The 23,321-nt window shown below is 41.8% G+C and overlaps 2 protein-coding genes across 2 annotated transcripts; one reads left to right on the top strand and one right to left on the bottom strand.

The window, feature by feature from the left end:
- Positions 1-3,742: 3,742 nt before the first annotated feature.
- On the bottom strand, positions 3,743-9,667 carry LOC136428600 (tubulin-specific chaperone cofactor E-like protein). Its single transcript, XM_066418242.1, has 5 exons — positions 9,577-9,667; positions 9,241-9,312; positions 7,128-7,289; positions 6,245-6,522; positions 3,743-5,936 (listed from the first exon to the last, which is right to left on the bottom strand). Exons 3-5 carry the CDS (start codon positions 7,261-7,263, stop codon positions 4,962-4,964), a joined length of 1,389 nt encoding a protein of 462 aa, XP_066274339.1. The 5' UTR covers positions 7,264-7,289; positions 9,241-9,312; positions 9,577-9,667; the 3' UTR covers positions 3,743-4,961.
- A 683-nt stretch (positions 9,668-10,350) lies between these two features.
- On the top strand, positions 10,351-19,161 carry LOC136428601 (activator of basal transcription 1-like). The gene is made up of 3 exons (XM_066418243.1): positions 10,351-10,647; positions 11,372-11,578; positions 18,000-19,161. The coding sequence occupies exons 1-3, from the start codon at positions 10,590-10,592 to the stop codon at positions 18,548-18,550; spliced, it is 816 nt and encodes a 271-aa protein (XP_066274340.1). The 5' UTR covers positions 10,351-10,589; the 3' UTR covers positions 18,551-19,161.
- Positions 19,162-23,321: the final 4,160 nt, after the last annotated feature.

Here is a 23,321-nt window from a genome sequence, read left to right as displayed (position 1 = left end):
TGTTTATGCCTGTGTGTGGATGGTGTTCAGTTCAGCACCAATGACAAGTGTGTGTTGACTTTGTGGAAGGTGTTCAGCACTAAGGACAAGTATCTGCCTGTGTGTTGGATGGTGTTCAGCACCAGGACTAGGTGTGTTAGCCAGTATGTTGATGGTGTTCAGAACCAGGGACATACATGTATGTGTTTAAAGTTTGCAAGTGTGTGGATAGTGTTCAGGACCAAGGAAATGTTTGTTAGCCTGTGTGTGGATGGTGTTCAGCACCAAGGACAGGTATGTTTGCCTGTTTGTGGATGGTGTTCAGCACCAAGGACAAGTGCGTTTGCCTGTGTGTGGATGGTGTTCAGCACCAAGGACAGGCATGTTTACCTGTATGTGGATGGTGTTCAGCACCAAGGAAAGGTGCTTTTGCTTGTGTGAAGATGGCGTTCAGACCAAGGATAGGTGTGTTTGCCTGTATGTCTATAGTGGAAAACCCCGAGGACAGGTATGTTTGCTTGTGTGTAGATGGCGTTCAGCACCAAGGACATGGATTTTTGATTGTGTGTAAATGGCGTCCAGCACCAAGAATAGCTGTGTTTGCCTGTGTATATATATATAGTCGTAAACCCCAGGACAGGTGTGTTTGCCTGTGTGTAGATTGTGTTCAGCACCAAGGACAGGTGTGTTTGCTTGTGTGTAGATGGCGTTCAGCACCAAGGACAGGTGTGTTTGCTTGTGTGTAGATGGCGTTCAGCACGAAGGACACGTGTGTTTGCCTGTATGTTATAGTGGTAAACCCACAGAATAGGCGTGTTTGCATGTGTGCGTAGATGGTGTTCACGAGGAACAGGTCTGCCTATGTGTGTACGATGTTCAGCAGCAAGAACAGTTCAATTTGCCTATGTGTGGATGGTGTTCAGAACGAAGGACAGGTGTATTTAACTGTATGTGTATAGCGTTCAGCACCAAGAACAGGAGTGTGTGGATGGTGTTCATTACCGGGAACAGTTAGATTTGCATGTTCACTGATGGTGTTCAGCACCAGGAATATCTGTGTTTGCCTGTGTATGGGTGGTGTTCAACATCAAAGAAAAATTCTGCATCGACGGGTAACCACAAAATGTTCCAGTACAACATGTAGAGTAGTTAATTTTACTAGCTTTATTAGGCAACGACCCATTGTTCGAAACGTTGTTCTGGAATCGCAAATGAACCTCCCTTGTTCTAGACTAGCAACGGCGTTCGATGTGGCTTGTTTACAATCTCGACTGACTACTGAAAGCAACACAGGCAGACAGCCTCTCCTTATCCAAGTCAAAAGTTGAGAGTTTTTTATCGGCACAAGATGGCGAGACGCCGTGGCCGACGGAGGCATCGGCGGTCCCGAGCTCGGGGCGTCCCGTGTCCCAGGTTTCCGGTCTCTGACGTGTCCGATGAGCCGCAGGATGAAGGACGGCGGTTGTTCAAAGCGGCGTTGATCGCGGCGTTGTTTAGCCTGGGTGCCATCCTATTTCTACCGGGGCTCCTACACTCGCCTCCCTATTTTTTTAGGGAGGCGAGTGTAGGAGCCCCGGTAGAAATAGGATGGCACCCAGGCTAGGCGTTGTTGGCTGTAGCTATGACGACGGTGAGTTCTCTACATCATCACGTTATCGCAGTACATAGAATACTATCTTTCAACAACGGGAAAATAGGTCATCAGATTTGTTATTATCGATCACAGCAATTAGTTTACGCTCGCTTTCAGTTTCATGCATAAAAATCGTAAATATCGTTTCAGCTGATTTGAGGATTGATTCGCAGAACATGATGAAATTTCCCAAGTCAAGTAACGATGGATGAATACTCAGACCTTATTTTTGTCCATACTGTGTTACTAAGTAAGAACGTTTTCATTTTAGGTGGTCGTTGTGACAATCACAGTGCAGTTAAACACCGCTGCAGATGAGACCAACTTTCACCCATACCGAAGCTGGGGATATACCGGAGTGGGAACCTATCCCACTGATCCCGAGGTGACCTCAAAGCACAAGCTGAGGGAAAGGGTCCCAGCATTTGCAGAAGACAACACCCGAGTTCCCGACGACATGGCAGCGACTCCGGCGAAAAGTCCGGTGTCTCCTCCGGCAGACCACGTGCGACCCGACGAGACGGACGGCGGACGAAAGCACACTGTGGTTCATCTTGGCGAAGATGATCCCGTGGCCTCTCCGACAGACAACGTGCGACGTCGCCACAGATTCAAGCCCTGGGACGTCATGACGGCTCAAGAGAGGCACTCCCATAACGCCATGATGCGACTTCGCATTCACAAGTACATGAACAAGCTTATCCGCCGTGAGAATGAGCCAAAGATCCGATTGGATTTTGAGGACGATAACCATGCCCGTGCGAGACAAAGGCCATGGGCCGCGAAAACAATTCCCAACTCGGAATCACCCACAGCCCCAGATGACCCAGTGGACAAGATGTCCCAGTTGGCGCCAAAGCCAGGTTCTTCGGTAGATGTAAAACCGACGAGTGATATCGAGAACACGGAAAAGACTGCGGTAGACAAGGTGCTGCTGGAGAACTCAAAAGACGTGAATTTATACCTGAGCTCCATCATGACAAAAAACATGACATGCCGGGAGAGGAAGCACCGCGTGTTAAGGCGTATCAAGCGCGTCGAGACATTGGCGCTGGTCGTGGTTGGAGCGCTGGTGGCGGGCTCGTTGGCCTACAATGTCATGGCACAGATCCCGTAGAGGAAAGTTCAGAATGTATCTTTTTACTCTTATATTGCTGGTGTCAAATGTGGTTCTGATAAAGTTTTAGACCAATGATGGTCTGTTCCGTGCATGCTTACTTTACCCGTGCCAACATTCCGATCCGACATCAAATAAGCTTCGCAGTTCTTGAATTCCAATGTCTCATACGAATATTGGCCATTGGAATACATTCATCCCTTCACCGGCACTGTAACGTTTATACCATCTGTTCAAATGAATACCAGAAAGTCTCAATCAACAGAAAATACTTGTACCATACGTTTCCATGGTACTAGTCCCATAATTCTACATCAGACCGTTAAAAAAACCCTACTGGGCATTTGTTTAGTCTACAACGTTGCCAAGTCCAGCAGCTGTCAGTGTCAGTCAACTTGATTGAAAGTTCTGTGACAGTGTGTGAGGACAATGTAGCTTTCTGTGACCACTCGTTAGGTATTAAAGACAACTTTGTGCGAGACTTTGTGAATTGTTTTACTGCACGTGTCAGTAATATGTTTTACTTTGTTCTCTGTGTGGATGTTGTTCAGGGACAGGTCCCGTGAGTGTGTCGATTCTGTGAGTGGATGCTGTTCAGCACCAAGGACAGGCGTGTGCTGACTGTGTTCAGCACCAAGGACAGATGCGTTTGAGTGGATGGTGTTCAGCACCAAGGACAGGTGTGTTGACTCTGTTGATGGTGTTCAGCACCAAGGACACGGGTCTGCCTGTGTGTGGATGTTTATAACCAGGGACAGGTGTGTTAACAGTGTATGGATGGTGTTCAGTATCAAGGATCAATGACAGGTTTCTTTGCCTGCGTGTGGATGGTATTCAGCACCAAGGATATGTTTATTTGTTTAGATTAAAATCAGCATCTGATATCAGCTGTGTGATATATCCTAGCAATTGTTCCTTCTTTCAGCCATAATTGAGGTTTCAATGGAATATCAAATAACGTGTTATGTGTATGATTCGACAAAAATGCTATGAATTAAATAAAAGTTAACACATTCTTGTTGACAACATCTTTTATTAAAAGACAAAACCTGACCACTTCTTACAATGAAGCTTGTTTCATTGCAATTTATAGCACTTTTCTCTGTAAATGTTACAGATGACTTCATCCCCTACTGGTGTCATTTTGTTAAATGTCTAATATGTTTCCTGATTCCATGATATACATATGCTCCAAGGAAAAAGCACAGTAAAATATGCAACACCGATCTTGTACAAGTCACCATTTGTTTGTCGCTGGGGACTAACTCCTGAGCATTAAGAACAAATTAGAATGGCATGTTCTGTTTGTCTTTTGAACCTTAAATGGTATAGTAATTAAGCTGTCAGAACAAAGTCACAACATCTTAGAGTCATCTAGGACCTATTGCAGATTTACAGGCATTTCCATGTTTAAAGAAAGAATTATAAAGCTTCTAATCATCTGTACACCTTTCAATGTTTACATGCATGTTTTGATAGATTCTACAATTCCTTAACTAAAATGATACAATATCATTCAAAATGCACTTATACATGTAAGATATCTTTTGAACCCTAGTAACATATCATGTTGTCTACCACATCCTTGGATAAATTGACACCCAATACCTTAGTCTGACAGTATCATAAGGGTCTGTGCAACAGGGTCAGGTAAAAAAGTAGCGTCTTAGCCAGAATTTCCATAAATCTGTAACTACAATAGAAGAACCAGGTCAAAATGTAAAAACAACTTCTTTACACACACGATTTGACAAAGTTCAATAAAAAGTATCACAATGGGTGGATGGGGATTAAAATTTGGTTGTCTAGATCTTAGAACCAATAGTACCACATTTAAGAAATGGACTTTATACAATGAACTTTGTTGATTGTAATGCCCTGTACGTATGAAGTCAAGGCATGGCAAAGGTTTGTGCGTAGTTGTACTTGGTTTGTTGGAATGCTTTTTTTCCCGATGCTGTAGATGTGAAACCACTTGCACAAGGCTTCCTAGCCACTGGTAGGCTAGCACATATAAAAGGATGACATACATCCCGGAGAGCACAGAACTTTATTTTGGTTAATCTTTCAACTACATATGTATAAGTATGCCTTCTTTACTCAAATTTACCTACTATGCAACTGCACGGGGCAAACAATATCTGTGCACTAACTTGAAAAAATTCACTTCTTGCTTTGAGTCTAAAGAACCCAGAGTCACTTAGATCTTACATTGCACACAACACCAGCCTCTCACATCTTCAGCTCTTTCTTAGCCTGGAACTTGTCAGCAGGAGCTGAGGCTGACTTTGGTGGGTTCTTCTTAGACGGAGACGACGGTAGCGAGGGAGGCCTGGCCCATATCAAGATCTCATCTCCATCCTTGATATGGTAGGCGTACAAGGTTTTGTTATATTTCAGTTCCTCTTGATAGCAGACGTGTCCATCGAAGTTGATCCCTGTGTCCACGTGGATCACACGGATCTTATTGGGTGGCAGCCCGACCCAGTCCTTAAGGCTCTTCTTGAACTCCTTCAGGGTTTGTTGTATATTCAGGTCCATGACCTTCACCTGTTCACGATCTTCACCTTCAAACTTGACCTTGACGTGAGCGGTGGTCTGCGGCGTCAAGTCGATGTCAACCAGCGGGTCCAGGACGCCGTGGACGCCGACGAGGGCATGGTATCTCTCCGGCTTCACCTCGCTGTCCAGGAAGTGTCGGAGGAAGGCTCGCTCCGCGTCCTCTCTTTCCTCTTCACTCACGGAGCTTCCGTTCAGGCGCACGATGTGCGGCATCCTGGCTATGACCATCTTTCTTCTAAGCTTCTCATCCACAATGTCGTCAAGAAGCGGTACCCCCAGCATCCGGACATCCTTCAACTGCTGCAGGCTGTTGAACTTCTCCAGGCTCTCCCAGGACCCCACCCCTGTGTTGGAGATGTTCAGCTTCTGAAGGCACAGGAAACTCTGCTGCAGCTGTTCCATGGGAGCCTCTATATCCTTGAGCGGTACCTCGTGCATGACCAGACTTACCAGATTTGGGAAGGTCTTACCAAGCTTGCAGACTTCAGCCCAGCTCTGTAGGTTGTTCCCATTGAAATGGAGGATCTTGATGTTGGGGAATGGCCGTGGCGGTTGGTCTACACTGGAGTAGTTGTTCATACTTAGATGGAGCTCCTCCACATTTGGTGTCTGCTCCAAAATGTTGTACACTGTCTTCCACGGAACCTGGGGATATAACAGAAACAAACACGGGCATCACCATCCATCGTTTGGCTGTATCAAATCTTCCAAACAAAACTGCCCTTGATAGCCTTAAGTTGTGGTTGTCAATGAAAATATCTAAAGCCTTCGATTAAGTTGTGAAAAAAGTTTACAAGAATCCTAACAAAGTGTATCACTGCTGTTGGACATTATTTCCATAAATATTTTTTTGAAAAACTAGTCATCCTATAATGTATGTTTTACTACTACAGATGGATATAAATATATACATAGATACTATAGTCTAGATGCTATATGTGATAGCAGTTTACCTGAGTGCTGTTGAGTACCAGGTGTCTGAGTTGTGGACATGAGGGGATGTCCAGCTCTGCGGGGATGTCACACCCCAGCGGGTTGTTACACAGGTTCAGGAACGTCAGGTGGGGGATCTGCTGCATGATCTTGAAGACCTCCTGCCATTGGCTGATGCAGTTCTGCGTGATGTCCAGCTCCGTGACCTGGCTGCAGAGGCGCGAGACTTCCCCCTCCTCCCCCCCACAGGTGATGCCGAAGTTGTGCACGGCCAGGACTGGAGGCAGACGCAGGGTCCCTAAAAAACACATTCGTTTGTTCAAATACTTGTAGTAACTAGTGGCACATAGGGCAGCAATTTTCCTTGCTGTTTCAGTAGGGTATATTATATCATCTGACTAGAAGCGCAATTAAAATCAGGCTACCTGTCAGGCTGCAGGGACTTCCATGAAAAAACATACCAGTCTGCAAAACTTTTGTCACAATGGAAGGCTGAGGGGAAAAGTGCAGTTAGCTTTGGTTACTAATTTATGGTTACTCATTTGCCATTCTCACTCACTTGTCAGTCAAAGATTCTCACTGACATTTGGGGATATTTCTAGAGAAACGTGGTGTAAAGGAATGGTAACATGTTTACTGATCAAACTATGGACATGACAAGAAACAAAAGGAAGAAGTTACCAGTTGGGTATAAGTATCAAGATGTACATCATGATGAAAGAAGTTCTTAAGCTTAGTTTGATACCCATACATGTACTTGCATTCTGAAATCTTTTTTACAAGCAAATCCAAGAGCCACCCTGTCAAACTGAAATGGCCTGAGGACATTCTAATCATGGGATAGATCAAAAGACTAGGACAACAGTACACTGGGTGTGTCTCTAACGGCCTGGCTGTACTCACCTGAGGCAGTCTTGCCGGGCGCGTTGGCAGCAATGAAGATCTTGCTTGAACTCAACCTGGGAAGGTCATCTTCTATCGTTGAGTACTTCTGCCACAAGGCCTGGGGCAGGGATAATGCAGGCTTCTCCTCAACCATTCTTCTTACTGAGGTAACTCTGACACCTGCAGACATAAAGCACGGGATTGTCAGCTTCATTGATTGGAATTGACATATATACAAGTGTGGATTGACCTCCCGAAGAAAGGACGACACAGGAGGGTAGACATTCACAAACATGCTGCGGGCTGTTGAAATTTACAGTAAACTAAGCACAGGTGGAACTTCAGAACAGAGGCTGTATTGCAGGTGTTGCTGTTGATTACACATCCATTGATATTAACATTTTTTAAGAGGTTAGAATTGTCAATAAATTGGGGAGAGAATTGTGAAAAGAAGTAACACTTTCCCATGTCCTTACTAGTAATATTTCAACACTGCATGCTAACCCGTTCACCTGAACTTTTGCACTTCATCTTGATTGTACAAATTGTTAGACTAACACAAAATATTCCCAATGACTGCATATATAATTCTAGGATGGAATATTGTAAGTGATCAAGAAGTTGAATAGAGCATTGGCCTATTGTTTTGTAGAAGTGAACAATTTAACTGTGTACCTGACATATGATGGCATACAGAATAGTGTTTTGCTTCATCTGATTGACCCTAGCAGATTACTAATACTCTATTTCCAGGGGTGATGTCATTCTTTGTCTGACTCCTAAATCATTTAGGTCTAGCTCTAGTCTATATATACCTATATACATATATTTAAGCCCAAAGTATTTTTTTATTCGCAATATTATAATAAACAAGTTATAGCAAATTTTGAGAGAACACATTTTTGTAATACTAAATAGTGTGATTAGTATCCTGTCAGCCAGGATTCAATCTTCCTATTCAAGAGCACGATGGTTCAGACCACGAGATGATTGCATGCTTGCTGTTATTAACGACCCTGACTCTGAAACTACATTAGTATTGATCCAGGTGGCGTCAGCGTTAGCAACAGTCTTTCCGGCTCCTTGGACACGTCCTTGTCACAACATCTATACCACTGGGGACGCTGAACTTGAAACTACACAATTCTACTCTCCAAGCAGAGGAGGGGTTTCGGCTGGTTTTTGATGTGTTTTAGGCGTTTTTGTCAGGCTTTCAACTTTGTCTTTTTTTTGTCTCTTCAAACCCCACGCTGAAGAGACAAAGAAAATGACAAAGTAGAAAGCCCAACAAACACGTCAAAAAACCAGTCGGAACCTCTCCTCTGCTTGGAGAGTACACAATTCAAACTGACCTGCTTTGAACAACTTTCTTTTGACATCTTGGGAAAAATACATGTCATTAGCCTTTATTGCAGACTCCTTCCGGCTGTTTTTTTTTTCAAGTTACCGTTCTCGGCCAGCAATAAGAAAAAATGCAATCAGAAAACGGTGAATAAAATTTGAAAAAGAAAACTGCAAGAAGCAGCCTGCAACGGAGGCTTAACATCATTGTTATGTGGTAGAGACATAGGAAACATATATAATAAAACATGTGACAGGGACAGTGATTGACATTAATGTAACAGGAGACTAATTCAAATATGAGTGTTTGCTATATCTAGTATAGTTGGGTTTTGCTTCTTTTTTTTTGGAAGCAGAGGAAGATTTAATAACTTTGAAGTTTGATATCAAAACAAAAGAGGAGCTCAGCATGAAATTACTTTGCAATTCTGCAACATTCAATCAAATTACACTAGAAAACTAAAAGTAATGTTACTATGAGTATTATGTAAGTTATTTTATGCTATTATATGCGATGTGTGAGCCCTAATAATATACTACTACAACACAAGTTGCATCAAAACAAAGCAACTGGTGTCACATTTCACACTTCATTAGACTGAAACAAATGTATTTTCATACGATACCGCCTCACTATAATGAGTTTACACGTCGAATGTACAGAAACACTGGCAGTTATCCTCGACCCAGAGAAATGACCTCCACATTTTTTAGACTAATTAACGTTAACGGCGAAAATTAAGGCCGTACAACCACTTCAAAAACAGAAAACTGAAACTGTACAACCTACCTTTTGAATTCTTAAATCACCCAACTCAGATGCACTTGTCCATCGATGACTGTATGCTGGATAGCTTGCAACCTATTGTTCAAGTTGCAGACAAACAAAAGTCTAAACTGTGACTCAACTTCTAAATTTAAGGCTGATTTCAAACTCCAACGTTGGAGCCGTACTACAGGTCAAGGACCCTTCACCTTTGGCCCCTCCACCCAGCTGACAGATTTTGTCAATGACTCACAGCTGTTTTTACGCCGACGTTAGCCACTTTGAACCCATTGAATACGAAAATTGTAACGTAAAAATGTTCTTCTTGATGTTGGAAATGCTGGCCGGAACAAAGCAAACCTGAACTTGACGCGACCTCTAGCTCGGAGCCGTCTGTTTTCAGTCTCGGTGTTGTTGTTGTTTCAGGTCCCAGCCGGCGGAATATACCAAAGCTACTGAGGGTTGATATTGGTCAACAGTAATAATGATTTCACACGAAAACAATGTGTAAATATTTTTGATTACATGAAATTACATATCAATTATTTACCAAATAATTCTATTACTTATTTTGTAAAATGATGTTTCTATGATGGATTTATAGCATTTCATAAAATATGCACCCCCTTAGGTTTTGGTAGCGTATAAGTTTGTCTGAAAATAGGGTGGCTATATTTGTGGTGCTAGAAATACTTTGTGAGATCATTTGAACGTGTGATATTGAAATGATAATCCAGCCTTGTATATCAATGTGGAAATCACATTGAATATTTGGGCTAGTACCATATGAATACAATACTGTCTTGCTTTTAATACAAAAACATATGTAAAGCTGTATTTATCAATACAACCGCCAGAGGTCGTAACAAGACCAAAGAGGGATAGGGTTCATCTAAAGAAAATCGTGGGGGATTAGTATTTAGCTTGGTTATCGCCGAGTGAGACATGTTCAAAAGTACAGATTTAGGAGTGAAAAACTATAAAAGCAAAGCTTTTTAACTAAGTAAGTTTAATTTGTAAGGCAAGACTGAAAGTGGTGTTAAATTCAGTCGATCCAAAAAATATCTAAAAGCAATTTCTACCCTTTTAAGTTATAATGGTATCACCTGTTTGGTTGACTGAGGTTCAGGGTTGTTTTTGCACGTGGAGAAAAGAAAATATTCGGAATATCGCGTTGTTTTGATTGGAACCTCATTGTTTCGACATTGCTCAGACAGGTCCATCCATATGGACTATGTTTCTAATCGATTATGACTTAAATTCCTCATAATTTAGACACCATCTCTAGGGCAAAAGCGGACCCGTGATGGTGAACTGTTCGTACTTGTTCTGATCATCGAAACTTTTTCATAGATTTTGTTCACAAAGTAAGCATGTCTGGAGAGGGGGAAGCCTCGGGTTGCAGCGACCTGGAGACAGAACAGAACAAAGGTAGGTCACGAGTAGCACAGGTGGGTATACAAAAATATAGGAGCGTGATACAAATAGGGCGCTTTGCCCCCCTCCCCCACTTCCGGTTTGGGATGTAAAGTTATCTTCTGTACAGCTACTAGTAGCGTTGTGATATGACTTTGTCTGTAAAATTGGTCAGTGTAAACCACCAAGTCAAATTAACTGGATATAAATGTGTTTAGAATTCAAATGATTGCTTAATAGATTCTTAGAGAGAATCTGAGAGTGATAATTTTTTGGGTACTCAGATGTCAGGGTCTGGATGTTGATATGTTAAATCAGGATGAACCCTTGTTATCAGAACCTAGGAAAAGTCCTGCCTGCCTACCTGCCTACGTGCTCAGGCCAGAAACTGGCCCCTTGCTTTCCAGGAGGATCCTCCAAGCAGTCCTGTCCTAGGAAAAGTCCTTTCTAGTAATTAATTATACAACAAAAATTCAAAAGCTTCCTCAAATAAATCTTTGTAGAGCTCTGCCATTGCTGGTACCTGCATCAGGCTGCATGTGTGACTTTTATTATAACCTTCGCCAAGAAGGTTATGTTCTCAATGCTGTTTGTGTCTGTGGACAGCGTAACTCTAGAAGCTGTGGATGGATCCTTATGATATTTGTCTGGTCCAGTTCAATACTGGCCCCCTAGTGGCTCTCTAAGGTACGGCAGTGGAACTTCCGGTTTGATTTTATATCTCGTGTTCTGGTTTCAGATGAAGACCAGTCAGCGAGGACAGAAGCCCCTGTCGAGGCATCAGATGAAGAGGAAGATGACGACGACTCGGAGATGACAGAAGCCCCAGCATCAGAACCAGGTGTGGTGTACCTGAGTCACCTGCCGCCACGCATGAACCCAAAAAACCTGCGCCACATGTTCAGTCAGTACGGGGATGTGGGACGGACATTCCTGCAGCCTGGTGGTAAGTATAGTACTATATATCACCTGATTATCTATTACAGTTGACTTAAATGTAACACCTACAGACATAATTCTATCCGGGTGCATAATTCTGCCACCCTGAAAAGACACGTCCAAACTGATCTCCAAGCCAAAATCACCCAGTATAATGCATTCCTGTACATCTAAACTTGGCATACCTGGGGGTGCTGCACTAGAGACCTCTCAAACCCATTGTCTTTCAAAGTGGTGGATTTACGTAACCCCGTGAATTAATGTTAATGGTTGTTACATATTAGTAAGTATAGATTTAACAGCAATGTGTTCAGAAGGTCTCTGCAATATGCTGGACTGGTCATCAGCTGGAATGCCCTGCTTCTTGACACCAAAGGTAGCCTGGGTACCGTCCTCAATTGTTACTGCTGGCTCAATATTTTCACTTGCTGACGATGGATGAGCCAGCGGTAACAATGGAGGACGGTGCCCAGGCTTCACCAGAGGAGCTTGCTATCATCCTTAAGGGAGACGTATGAACAAGACACCAGTGTTTACAAATATTGATTAATGGTGACTTATTGATGATGTAATGGACTTTGATTTTGCTTTAGTTTATTATTGATTATAATTGTTAAGTATTGTGATGCCACATTATCTCAATATGTATTCGTAGTGTATTGTGTGACCTCCTCACGAATAGTGATTCATAATTGTAAGTTTTCAAGGTTAGATACAACAACAACAACAACCACACACGCTTGTTTGATTTTGGCAAAAAGACTGGAAAGAAGTAGCTAGACATAAATGTCCTTAGCATGCTATGTTTGAAAATATTTTCAAATGGGCGAGGAATTGATATTGTACATGTACATTATAGCACAACGATACATGTATGTCTGACTTGCCAAGACCTCCAGGCAATTATTACAAAGATGAGCGTCTGTTTTGTGTCCTTGGATGGAAGCATGTAAAGTGCAGTTCCTTTCCCTGTCCCTAGTGTGCTGTGGCGCTTTTGTTACATGTGTTCCCTTTCCAGAGCAGGTCTGAAAATGGCAGGCAGAAAAAGACCCAGATCCTTGTAATTAGAGTACAGTTAGTCTTTCTGGTTGAATAGGCATTTCAGGAACTTAACATGTGCAGACCATTCTTTGTTGTGGTTCAATGAAATGTTCTGAGTACCTTCTATTATAATCTCCGGTACAAGGGACTTGTAAGTTAAATATCCGGGTCTCAAACTTTGGTGCCCTTCAGCCCCCATAGAATTTTTCAAAAGTCGAATCTATTCATGATCTAGTATTGTTACTTAAGTTAAAGAAATGACTCACAGGCAAACCAAACAATGTCTCCATGCTAGAACAAGTGGTTGACATTAACTTTGGCCGACAAATATGAAAGCTGCAACAGTTCTCAGAACTAGCTATGACAGGCATCCAAAAGCTTCCTTGACACACATCTCAAAACTTGGCCTTTACATATCTTATTTTCATTTCATATCAAAATTTCAACACAACGTGTCAGAATCAGTAAAGAGAACTGTATCTCTCTTGCCCCCTATATTTGTTCCTCTGAAATGTGTTAGACTTAGAGATAACCACACTGCATCTATTTTGAAGAAAGCTAACCTGTCATAGGACTTAGATTGGAGTAGGAGGCTATATTAATTCAAAATTCATTGAAAAAGGTTACAGATATCCATGGAATTATTCAAATTAAGATTCTTTAAATCGTGTGTCTCATTTTTGTACATAGTGGTATAAAGAGTTAGATAGCTTCTTACAACAGTTTCATGTTCAAGTTTGTTTGTTTAATAAGTTATGTTTCACCTTTCATGTGCAGACACAGTGTCAAACCTGAGTCTACTTGTTTATTTAATTGTATAAAAACATAACTGATAGAACAGTCTATAGTTACGGTTCTTATTATAGTAGAATACCCTCTGATATGATTCTTTGTTATGAGAGTCATGTGCATGTCCACGAACCAATAGCACCCAGATGAATCACAAGCCAGTTAACTGCATATTTAAAAAAAAGTTGGCAACCTCTTTCAATGTCCTGCTAGTAGTACATGCATTGGAGCATACTCTATTTATTTGGCAGTTACTGGGTGTGTGTGCAAAAGTCGTTAGATAGTGGGACATGCATCCGTATATGCAGGAAACAACCATTTATCAGAAGTCAGTATGGACATAAACAAGCTGACTGCTCACAGTTCACCAAGACAGTAGCTACCTGCGGAGCCCACCTGAGCAGGGTATTATGATGGATTACAATAGCTTCCATATTGTTTCCTGCGCTCAATGACCCCGGGAACAAGCAGGGCACTGTTCCGCCGGAACGACCAGCCGGATGGCGATGCCACTGTGACCCCTCCTGGTTCGCTGCATGTTCGGGGATTTCGTGCCTTTTGTCCAGGTGTTGTTAGCTCGCTTCCCCTCAAAAGCAGATGTATGATATCAATTGGTGCCTTTGTTTGTCAGTCCTGTCTGACTTGATGAGTAGGATGAGATAACGAAGGCCATCTTTACCACAAACAAGTTGAAGTATCAATAGCTGGGATTGTGTGTTTCATTATTGTTGTTTTTCCCTGTGTTAAGTCTCCAAGCTCATAGAACTGTATTAGATGCACTTTTTATTAGAAGTTTATTGCAAGTTCATGCCCGTGGGCTAATTGTAAATACATGGTAAAAACATAGAGAAAAACATACATGCGTCAGTAAACTGTGTCTGACTTTGTTGTAACAATAGGCTACTGGTACTAAATGAGAATTCTGCATCTCATGACTTGTGTTATTATTAGCACATTGCAGGAAAGAGACTGAAACATGTTATAGTCAGACACAGTTGGCAATGAATCATGTTTTTTTTCCCCAAATGGCTGTCCTACCACAAACCATGGTAAATTTACCATAAACTGCTAATGATATACTAGATTTATCATTAGTTAATTCAGAGTCTACTGTTGCAAAATTGAATTTCACCATTTATAGCATGATAACACTGAAAGATCACGTTATTTGTAACACTGTTCAGGCCTCTGTGTAGTTCTACATGTTTGCATCAGTTTATTATCAACCACCTAAAATCCTTCCATTGAAGGGTTACTGAACTGACAAACCAGGTGTCTCTTACTTCTTCCACCCTACATTTTTGAGCCACGAATCCTTCAGTCCTCAGTTTAGCACTAGATCATCAATTCTGTGCCTTTAGAGGATGTTTTTGTGTCAAACATCCATCATATGTCTTCACCTGAGTTACCTGTGAGCCCCTTTGTCTCCAGGCCTGTGGTGAGCTGGTGGCCACACAGGTGTGAGTAGGAGTGGGCACGATTTATGCCATTGTTCCACTGATTATTCCCCATATGATGCCTTAGGTAATTGAGGGTGGGCAAGTGAAATTGTCAACAGTATATCACATGTGTGATAGGTATGTCATGTGTGAATAAATCCAGGTATTGTTGACATCCAATGATTGTTTTTACCTCAGTAGGCTCAACGGCAATTGTGGGGCATATGCCTGATATTATCAGCCCCCCCTGGAGGGATGAATCCATGATGAGTAAGATTGAAGCTTATCAAAGAGACTTGTTCTTTGTTAGGAATTACTCATTAGTGCATGTTGTGCTTCCTGTGATGATCCCGGGGAGACACAGACAGATCTGTCAGCCCTCCAGGTAGAACCGGCCGTAAGCGGAACGTTTTGTGATGATTAGGCCCAACCAATTTTGTCACTTGGTTTCACAAATTGCATTCTTCTGGTATGTCCAAAGTTGTCAGGCCTCAAGTACTGTCTCAAATTGGTTCATTTTATGCCTTGTAACTGAATATTGTTATTGTTTACATTTGATTTGTAAACACGTTTGTTTGTTGCAGTGACCTCAAAATTTGATAAGTATGGCCTGTTGGGTGTTTCTCTCCAAATGGCATTTGGGCCAGCCATGCCAGCCATATCTTTCAAGACAACTTTGAGAAACGTTGATGCAGACTTCAATGTTTGTAAATACACATTTTGTATGACTCTATTTCCTAATTGCTTCGGATGCTTTCTAGATGAAGGAAATTCGTCTGCATTTATCTTTGAGATTTTGCAACTGTTGCAATGCTATAAATGAATGGTGATGAATGAGTTGAGGTTGGTAACTACTATTTTGTATAAAGGAACAACACGAAGTGCACATAATTGACCTCTGTGGTATGAAATACAAAGCAACATTCCGATTTCTATGCAAACATTGCCACTCCTAAAGAGGCGCCAACCAAAAATAGTGAATCACTGATTTAGTGATGTCTAGAAATAAGGACTACTTGCTTTTAAGTGATGACAAATTTAAGTGTGCTGACTCATTTTCTTCATCAACTAACTCATTAACTTTGTCAATGACATTACTTGGTTATACAGTTAGTGATGATGAGCATACAAAAATGGATGTTACTTTTCTCTAATTCTGTTGTAGAGAAGTTTCATCAGTAGTAGGAATGTCCACAAGAAAGTCCAAACAGATGTTACACCTACAGAACATTGTCCTGATCCTAACTGAACTGTTGGGACTTCTGCCACATTTTTCTCACATAGTTTATACAAGTATCACTCTTCTTATCTCCACAGTTGAAGTACTGCCAACATAGCTGAGTAGGTTCGGATTAACGTTTGCTTCGCACATGCTATTTTGTACATTGCAGAGCAGAATCTAACTTTGTATAACGCAGGACATTCACAATTTTGACATGATGAATTAAAGCTGGTGTTTTGTTTCCGAGATGAATGATGAGAAATTGTTCTTTATCAACAGTTAAAACTCATGAGTACTAAAAAATGGAAAATTTATATCCATCTTAATAAACTTCAATGCCATGTTGGAGGGTTAGATAGATCCAAGATGGCAGTCCATTTGGAATTCTAAGAATTACTCATAGTCTAGTAATACAGAGATAGAAATGTCAGTATGTTTTGTTAAGGAAAGCAACCAGTGGGCCATATCTCTTATGATGACGCATGTCTTTAATCTTCCAGCATAGCAAATGCCAAATGACGTCAATAGTCTGAGTGGCTTCTAAGGTCAATACAATGACAACTTTAGGGATTGTGTAAAAAGATCCTTTTTTTATAAAGACCTTTTTTAATAATTTAAAGAAGAAAATGCTGTCTACAGACTATTCAACATTCACTCATTTTGTTTGGATAGATTATTGTTCTTGTTATCATAACTTATAGGGATTAGGACTCAATATGGCAAGGCAAGCAGAAGTGAGTTTGGAGATGAATACAGGAAAACTGATCAATGAGGGCGGACTAGAGCTGCCTGAAGTGAAATGTAATCCTATATATCTGCTAATCTACGTATTCACATATGATATGGTATATATGGTATGTCATGGCGTACAGAAACCATCATCGTATCAGGACAAGTAACAGTCTAGCTTGGATACTTTATTAAGTCCATTAGCAAACATACATTCACTAGGCAATACGGCTGCAATGGCTGACCCCAACCCAATGGGCCTCAAGATGACGACGATGATTATGACAACTACATTGTACTGTCTTTTATTCTACCACTAACTTCCTTTTACTTTGATTCTACATCATACTTCTTTTAATTCCATGTTCCATTTCGACTCTCCCGTGAACACCACAGTTACTCAGCAGTTTGTCCGTGCCCCACGCCTGAGAGTGTAACAGGTGGGAAATGCTCACTTACCAAGATTCCTTCCACCTATTTAGTCAAATAGCTACCTGTCCTTCCCACGACTCCCCGAGGACCCGGCTCTTGTCTTTTTTGTTTTCTGCAAGACTTCATGGGATGAAAAGTCTGCATAGGTATGACGGTGGTTCTGTCAGCGTGATTGACAATGAGGAACTTTTGTAAAGAAACTGTTGCTTTGAAGTTTCTAAGCTGTGCCAGCCCGGGGGCTAGCTTGTCATTCTGTATGCTTGCACAAACATATCCTCTTCCATGTTTTGCATATGTTCATGGTCAGAATCACAAGGGCTTTGATCTGCTTGGTGTGATTTGGCACCAATGACATGACAGGTGTGTAAGGTGGCAGGAAATCAGGTCTGCCGGCCCCATTCCAGCTGGACGGACAGCTCATTGCCATCGCTACAAGTGTACCGACGACACTGTCCCGACAGCACATGTGTTCCTCAGAGAGCATGTTTACAGCGAAAATCCTGGCCCTTGTAATGTTCGGCATGATTTCCCTCCGAAAATTCCTCATGATATTTCAACCAGCCTTTAGCATTATAGCCTGTCTACATACCAGAGTTAATTGCTGTTTGTTGTATGTACGTCTTGAGTTACTTTATTTGCAATTGAAATCTGTTATTTAACTGCCTGTAGAAAAGGCGACACTGACTTCTTTCTTCTCAGGTCAATTATCTGAGTGTGTAATGTTTCCAAAACATCATGAGTGGAATACAGCCAAACTTTTATCTCTAATTTTACAGATCAACATAAGCGGTTGATGAAAAAGAAGCCGGGCGGCAAGCGGCAGCGGCAGAACTTTGTAGAGGGTTGGGTCGAGTTCAGGGACAAAAGGCTGGCTAAACGGATCGCCCTGTCTCTAAACAACACACCAATAGAGACCAGGAGGCGAAGTCCGTTCTACGGCGACTTGTGGAACATAAAGTACCTGCATCGCTTCAAGTGGACCCACCTGAGCGAACAGCTTGCGTACGAGCGAGCTGTACGGGAACAGAGGATGCGGACAGAGATCCTTCAGGCCAAGAAGGAGACCAAGTTCTTCGAAGAAAGTCTTGAGCAAAGCAAAGCTGTACAGAAAATCGAAGAGAAGAAGAGGAAGAAAGGAGAGGAAGTCAGCAGTCGTGAGGGCAGGAACTTTAAGCAGCAGAAAACAGAAGAGGAAATCAGGCAGTGGATGCAAAAGAAAGAAAAGGAAAAAGAAAAGAAGAAAAAGCCTAAAAGCAAAAAGCCGACAATCGAAAATGATGTTATGCAGAAAATATTCGAAGGTGGGCCAGCATTGGCTAAGAAATGAATTTGATCCCTGATAAGTATCTTTGGGCTCCTGTTGTAAGTAGAGTTTATTAAATCAAGACTTGTACTCACTTAAGCAATGATCTAATTTGGCAACAGAAATTGAATTTCTTGGTCTTGGTCATGGTCTCTGCCGCCTACTGGATGGTGGAGAAAATTCCAAAGCACCGACGAGGATACGAGTAGAAATGGGTACTTTTTGGTAATCATTACCAAGGACTGACAATTAAATTCAGAAATGTTCCCATATTTGAGCAGTCCCGCACATGTCCATTTTGCCTATAGGTAAAGTGTGATTCAGTTGATTTTTGTTGTCCACTCTGAAAGCAGTGATCGATTGGACAGTACCAAAATCTTACATTATCAAACTGTATTGTGAATTAAATGTTGGATGTCATTATGATATCAATACAGGAAGATCTGTTGTTCTGTCCTTTCATTTCCAGAAAATAAACACTGAACTGACATATTTGTAAGGAACATGGGCACTAGCACTTATGGAAAACATCATTTTCATAGAGCACTCAAATCAATCGGCTAGTTTTACAGTTTTGTTTACATTGACAAAGTTTCAGTGATCAAATATGAGGATTAAAGAATTGTTGTATCACATACTGGACAGAAGGAGTTATTTTTGTGAGTGCTACAATATTGTGCCCGTGACCTTAGCCACATTAGGCAGACTGAATGATGACTGATTTTCGGAGACTGGACTTTGACTCCCAGACATTTTGTATGTGATCCTGTGATGAATATCACAGAAGTTTATTTGATCCTGCACTGATAAAAATCACAAAAGTTAAGATGATTGACCAAGACAGATAAAGGGGAGACCGATAGATTGGGAAGGGGGGACGCTTCACCCACCCCTGACCTTCACGGCAGAAATCCCATTCTGGTGTTCGTGGAGCTGGGACTACAATGTCCCACAGAACAATTACGCTGACCTTACACACTGGTAACTAACACAGCTGTCTGGCTGCAGGGCCCGGATTGACGTCAGTCTACATTTGGCAATGGGAACTTGAACAAAAGCTACATGTACTAACAGGTAAATCAGGTTCAGAGGAAAAAGGCGTTCTTTATGCCACGGTTAGCCACGTGCACCTCTCCTAGCTACTTACACCCTGCTCGTTAAGTCCCCCCTCCCCGGCCACAAACGGTCTGGATCTGTCAGTGCTTTGTCATCTTCCAATTATAGGTCCTTCAGAGGTACGGGTAGGAGGGAACATGACTTGGTGGCAGCAGCCAGTGTATTACGAGCCCCACAATGTTCTACAGATTTGTTGTATACACTGTCAATACTGCTTAAGGTTGAGTGGTTGTTTGACGAATCTGCAGTAGACAAAACTGGCAAAATATTGAGACTATGGGTATCCAAGTGCTCTGTGTAACCAAGGACTTTTATCACTTATTGTACATCTACTAATGAGGTGTTTGTAGCACAAATGTGAAAACTGACTGAGGACACGTTAGTGCGTGGGACATAAAAATACATGCCCTGTTCATCTTTGTACAGTTCGTCCTCGCTAAAACACAGTGCCTTTGATCACTCTTGTTTGGCCAAGTTTGTTTGTGTCAAAACACTTGTTACTACCACAGGCCAGATAAGTACCCTTTGAGAAGACAGAAAAATCATTTGTTTGCCTAGAAACAGAGCATTGCGGTCTTTATGTCCTGGCTGATATCATGCAGGAGATCTGAGTGACGAAGGAGGCCCCTCTCTGAAAGCCTGACATATCTAACATAGGTCCTGTCGGTTGGCTAACATCGCTGCTGACGCCACACGCGGTGTGGCAAAACTATAAACTGAGTTGTGACGTTCGAAATTGTATTCGTGGGAGAAATGTCAGACATTCAGACCGTACCATGGCAACAGGAAACAGGATCTCTAACCGCAAAATCCACATTTACATTTGAGATGACAAGACCCCTTCAACGTCTTGTTCCATTGTGAAGCTCCCAGAATTACCACAGCAATTAAACGTTTCCCACTTTTATCATAATGTAACAATGCAAATAAGCAAACATAAGAGCTGGAAGTATTCGTATCGGATGTGGATCACAGCGTCTCAGTTTCCAAGAGTCCCAAAATAAACACTCAGAAACCACAAAATGTCTTTCACATTTGACAGACAAGGTTATCTTGTACGGATAGCCAGTGTGATTGTGTGATATTTAGAAGTAGCTGTAGATCTACTAGGTATACTATAACTGTTTTTGCTACTTTTGCATCTTAAATCTTATATCACTCACAAAAATGTCTACAACAGTTTTATAAGTTCACGGATTTATGTTTGCATAAAAACTGAGGGTTGTCTGATAGGGTTTACAACAGTCCAGGATTTTTCCAGTGGATTGATGTCTCATAATCACTTGCTGCTCCAAATGTACTCTTCTGCAGCCATGTTGGATTAGCCTGGGTGCCTTCCTGGTTAGTTTCTGTCTGCTCTAGTACATAACATAGTTGCTACTTGTGGATTGTGAGTATTGCCTATCAGAGTAGACATAAACTAACCAGGATGATGCTCAGGCTACTGTCAGATGTAGAGTTCTATACCTAAATGTAACATCGGGTACAGAGGTTTAGGTGAAGATTGGGATCTGACCTGTAGCTGTCTTATTTTGGGTCTTCAATGATGCCTGAAATAGTAACCAATATGTTTATTTGGACTTTTGGTAACTTATATAAAGAACCTACTCTTGAGAGGATTTAAAATCAAAGATGGCACTGATTTCAATGCCTATACAATGTTTTTGTCTTTTTCCAGTGATAATACTTGTATATTGACACAGTATTTTGGATCTGTTCCTAAAAGTAAACAATTTTTGTGGTATTGTACCGGTACCATAGCCCGACATCCCCAGATGGATGCACCTACACTCCTGAAGGTGGACAGAACACCCAGACCATGTCTTAACGGACAGAAGGAAACGACGTTGACAGACTGGTGACAAACCGTCACCAAGTCAGCAGACGATCCTGACGAGAAGGAAGGTCAACTCCTCAGCGGGGACCTCAGTTTTCCTGTGCGGTGTTCTGGACAGCCTCACGCCTACTGAAGTGACTGGCCTTGAATGTCCCACCTGGTCACTGGGCAGAAGTCTCTGGAATGTAGCAACATCAAGTTTTGTGTTTCCAAAGGGTGCAACTGATAGCGTGGAGTAAAAGAGGCTTTGAAGGGGTTGATATTAAAGCTCGGGTAAAGTCCTGATGAAAGGATTTTTATCTCAGAAGTTCATAGCTATAATGAAGGATATTGGAGAAACAAAAACATTGTACCATAAGATTAAGAGAAACAAAATTAAACTTGTTAAGAAAGTTCACAAGGATAAATAGCAGACTGGTAAATACACGATTGACCTGATAAAAATTCCACCAACATTTTCACACCCTTCCTCATTAACCCTTGTGAAAAAGTTATATCAAAGTCAGAGGAAAAACGTAACATGTGCAAGACAAAACCTTGATAATGTTCTGTAATTTAGAAAAATCTTTATTTCATCAGATTCTATCCATCCTTATGATCCATCATTCTATCTATAGCATCCAATACATACTGTAGCAGATCAATGCCTGCTGTAGTCCAGTAATTCTTGTCACTGATATTTCTTGACAGAAAAATTCTTTCTAGACTTTTGGTAAGATAGAGATAGCCCCCACACGTGTCCCAGGAAAACATGCTATGGTACATAACATTTAGGTGAATTAATGAATTCATTTGCATCAAAGGAATATACCTCAACACCATTTGATAATCTAGTATGTGAAAAATACGAAGCCAGAAAAGGTTTGCAATTTTTCATCCCAACATCTGCTTGGAGTTTCATAGATTGAGTAGTTTCTAACCTTCAACAGAGGTCAGGGAGGGAGCTGGGGTGCCCCTTCTTCACTCTGATTTTCTGAACACCAGTTTCATTCAGATTAGTTTTATTTATGAGTTTGCCTGTGAAAGAAATACAGCCAGGGCTACCCAACTACATGTAGCTGCGTGGCCGTTACAAAGGGCGGACAAGACTATACAGGATGTGGAATTAAGATTTGGACATAAAACAATTTATGAATACAAGCATATCTGTAGGATCTGCTGTGCCTCAGATTGGTTGGACAGAATCCCTTTCATTAAAGGATGCCTGATCACGTCCTATCTATTTTTACAAGTGGAGTAGCCTTGGGGGGAAATGTTAGGTGACAGGCACAAGGTCTTCAGCTGACAGTGGGAGCTTTCTGCTTTATTTCATAGAATGGTGCTCGACTTCTGCACTGGGTCGTACTAAGCAGAACTAAAAACGTGGTCTGTGTCAGTTAGCATACACATCCACTCAATTCTCCCCCCAAACCAAAATGAAAGACCAGGGAAAAGGGCTATGCAAGAAGTCACATTCCACGAGTCTGTGGGGAGGTAATGCTGTTAACTGTTAGAATTGCAGGGAAAATGAGAGGCTTGGGATTTGCAAAAAATCAAAAGGAAGGAGTGGGAGTGTGCTAAAATGTTATCCACAGCGCAAAGGGATACACTGTTTTTTCTCTGTGTAAAGTGTTTGAAGCAAACAGTGTCATGTGTCAGACAGCAGCATGCCCCAGGCCACCACACCTGACCTATGGCAGACTTGTGCCATCTTCATTACAACAGCCACGTGCACCTGCACAAAAGACTTCAGCCACAGCAGTCCGCTTACACCTGTGAACACAGAAAAGCCCAGCCAAAACAGTGTAGGATTCACCAGTTGGGTCCCCAAATGGGGCAAACCAACCTATTAAGAGGCTATTA

This window comes from Branchiostoma lanceolatum, chromosome 2 (genome assembly GCF_035083965.1).
Source record: "Branchiostoma lanceolatum isolate klBraLanc5 chromosome 2, klBraLanc5.hap2, whole genome shotgun sequence".
NCBI lineage: Eukaryota > Metazoa > Chordata > Leptocardii > Amphioxiformes > Branchiostomatidae > Branchiostoma > Branchiostoma lanceolatum.
This window is presented reverse-complemented; position numbering and strand designations above follow the sequence as displayed.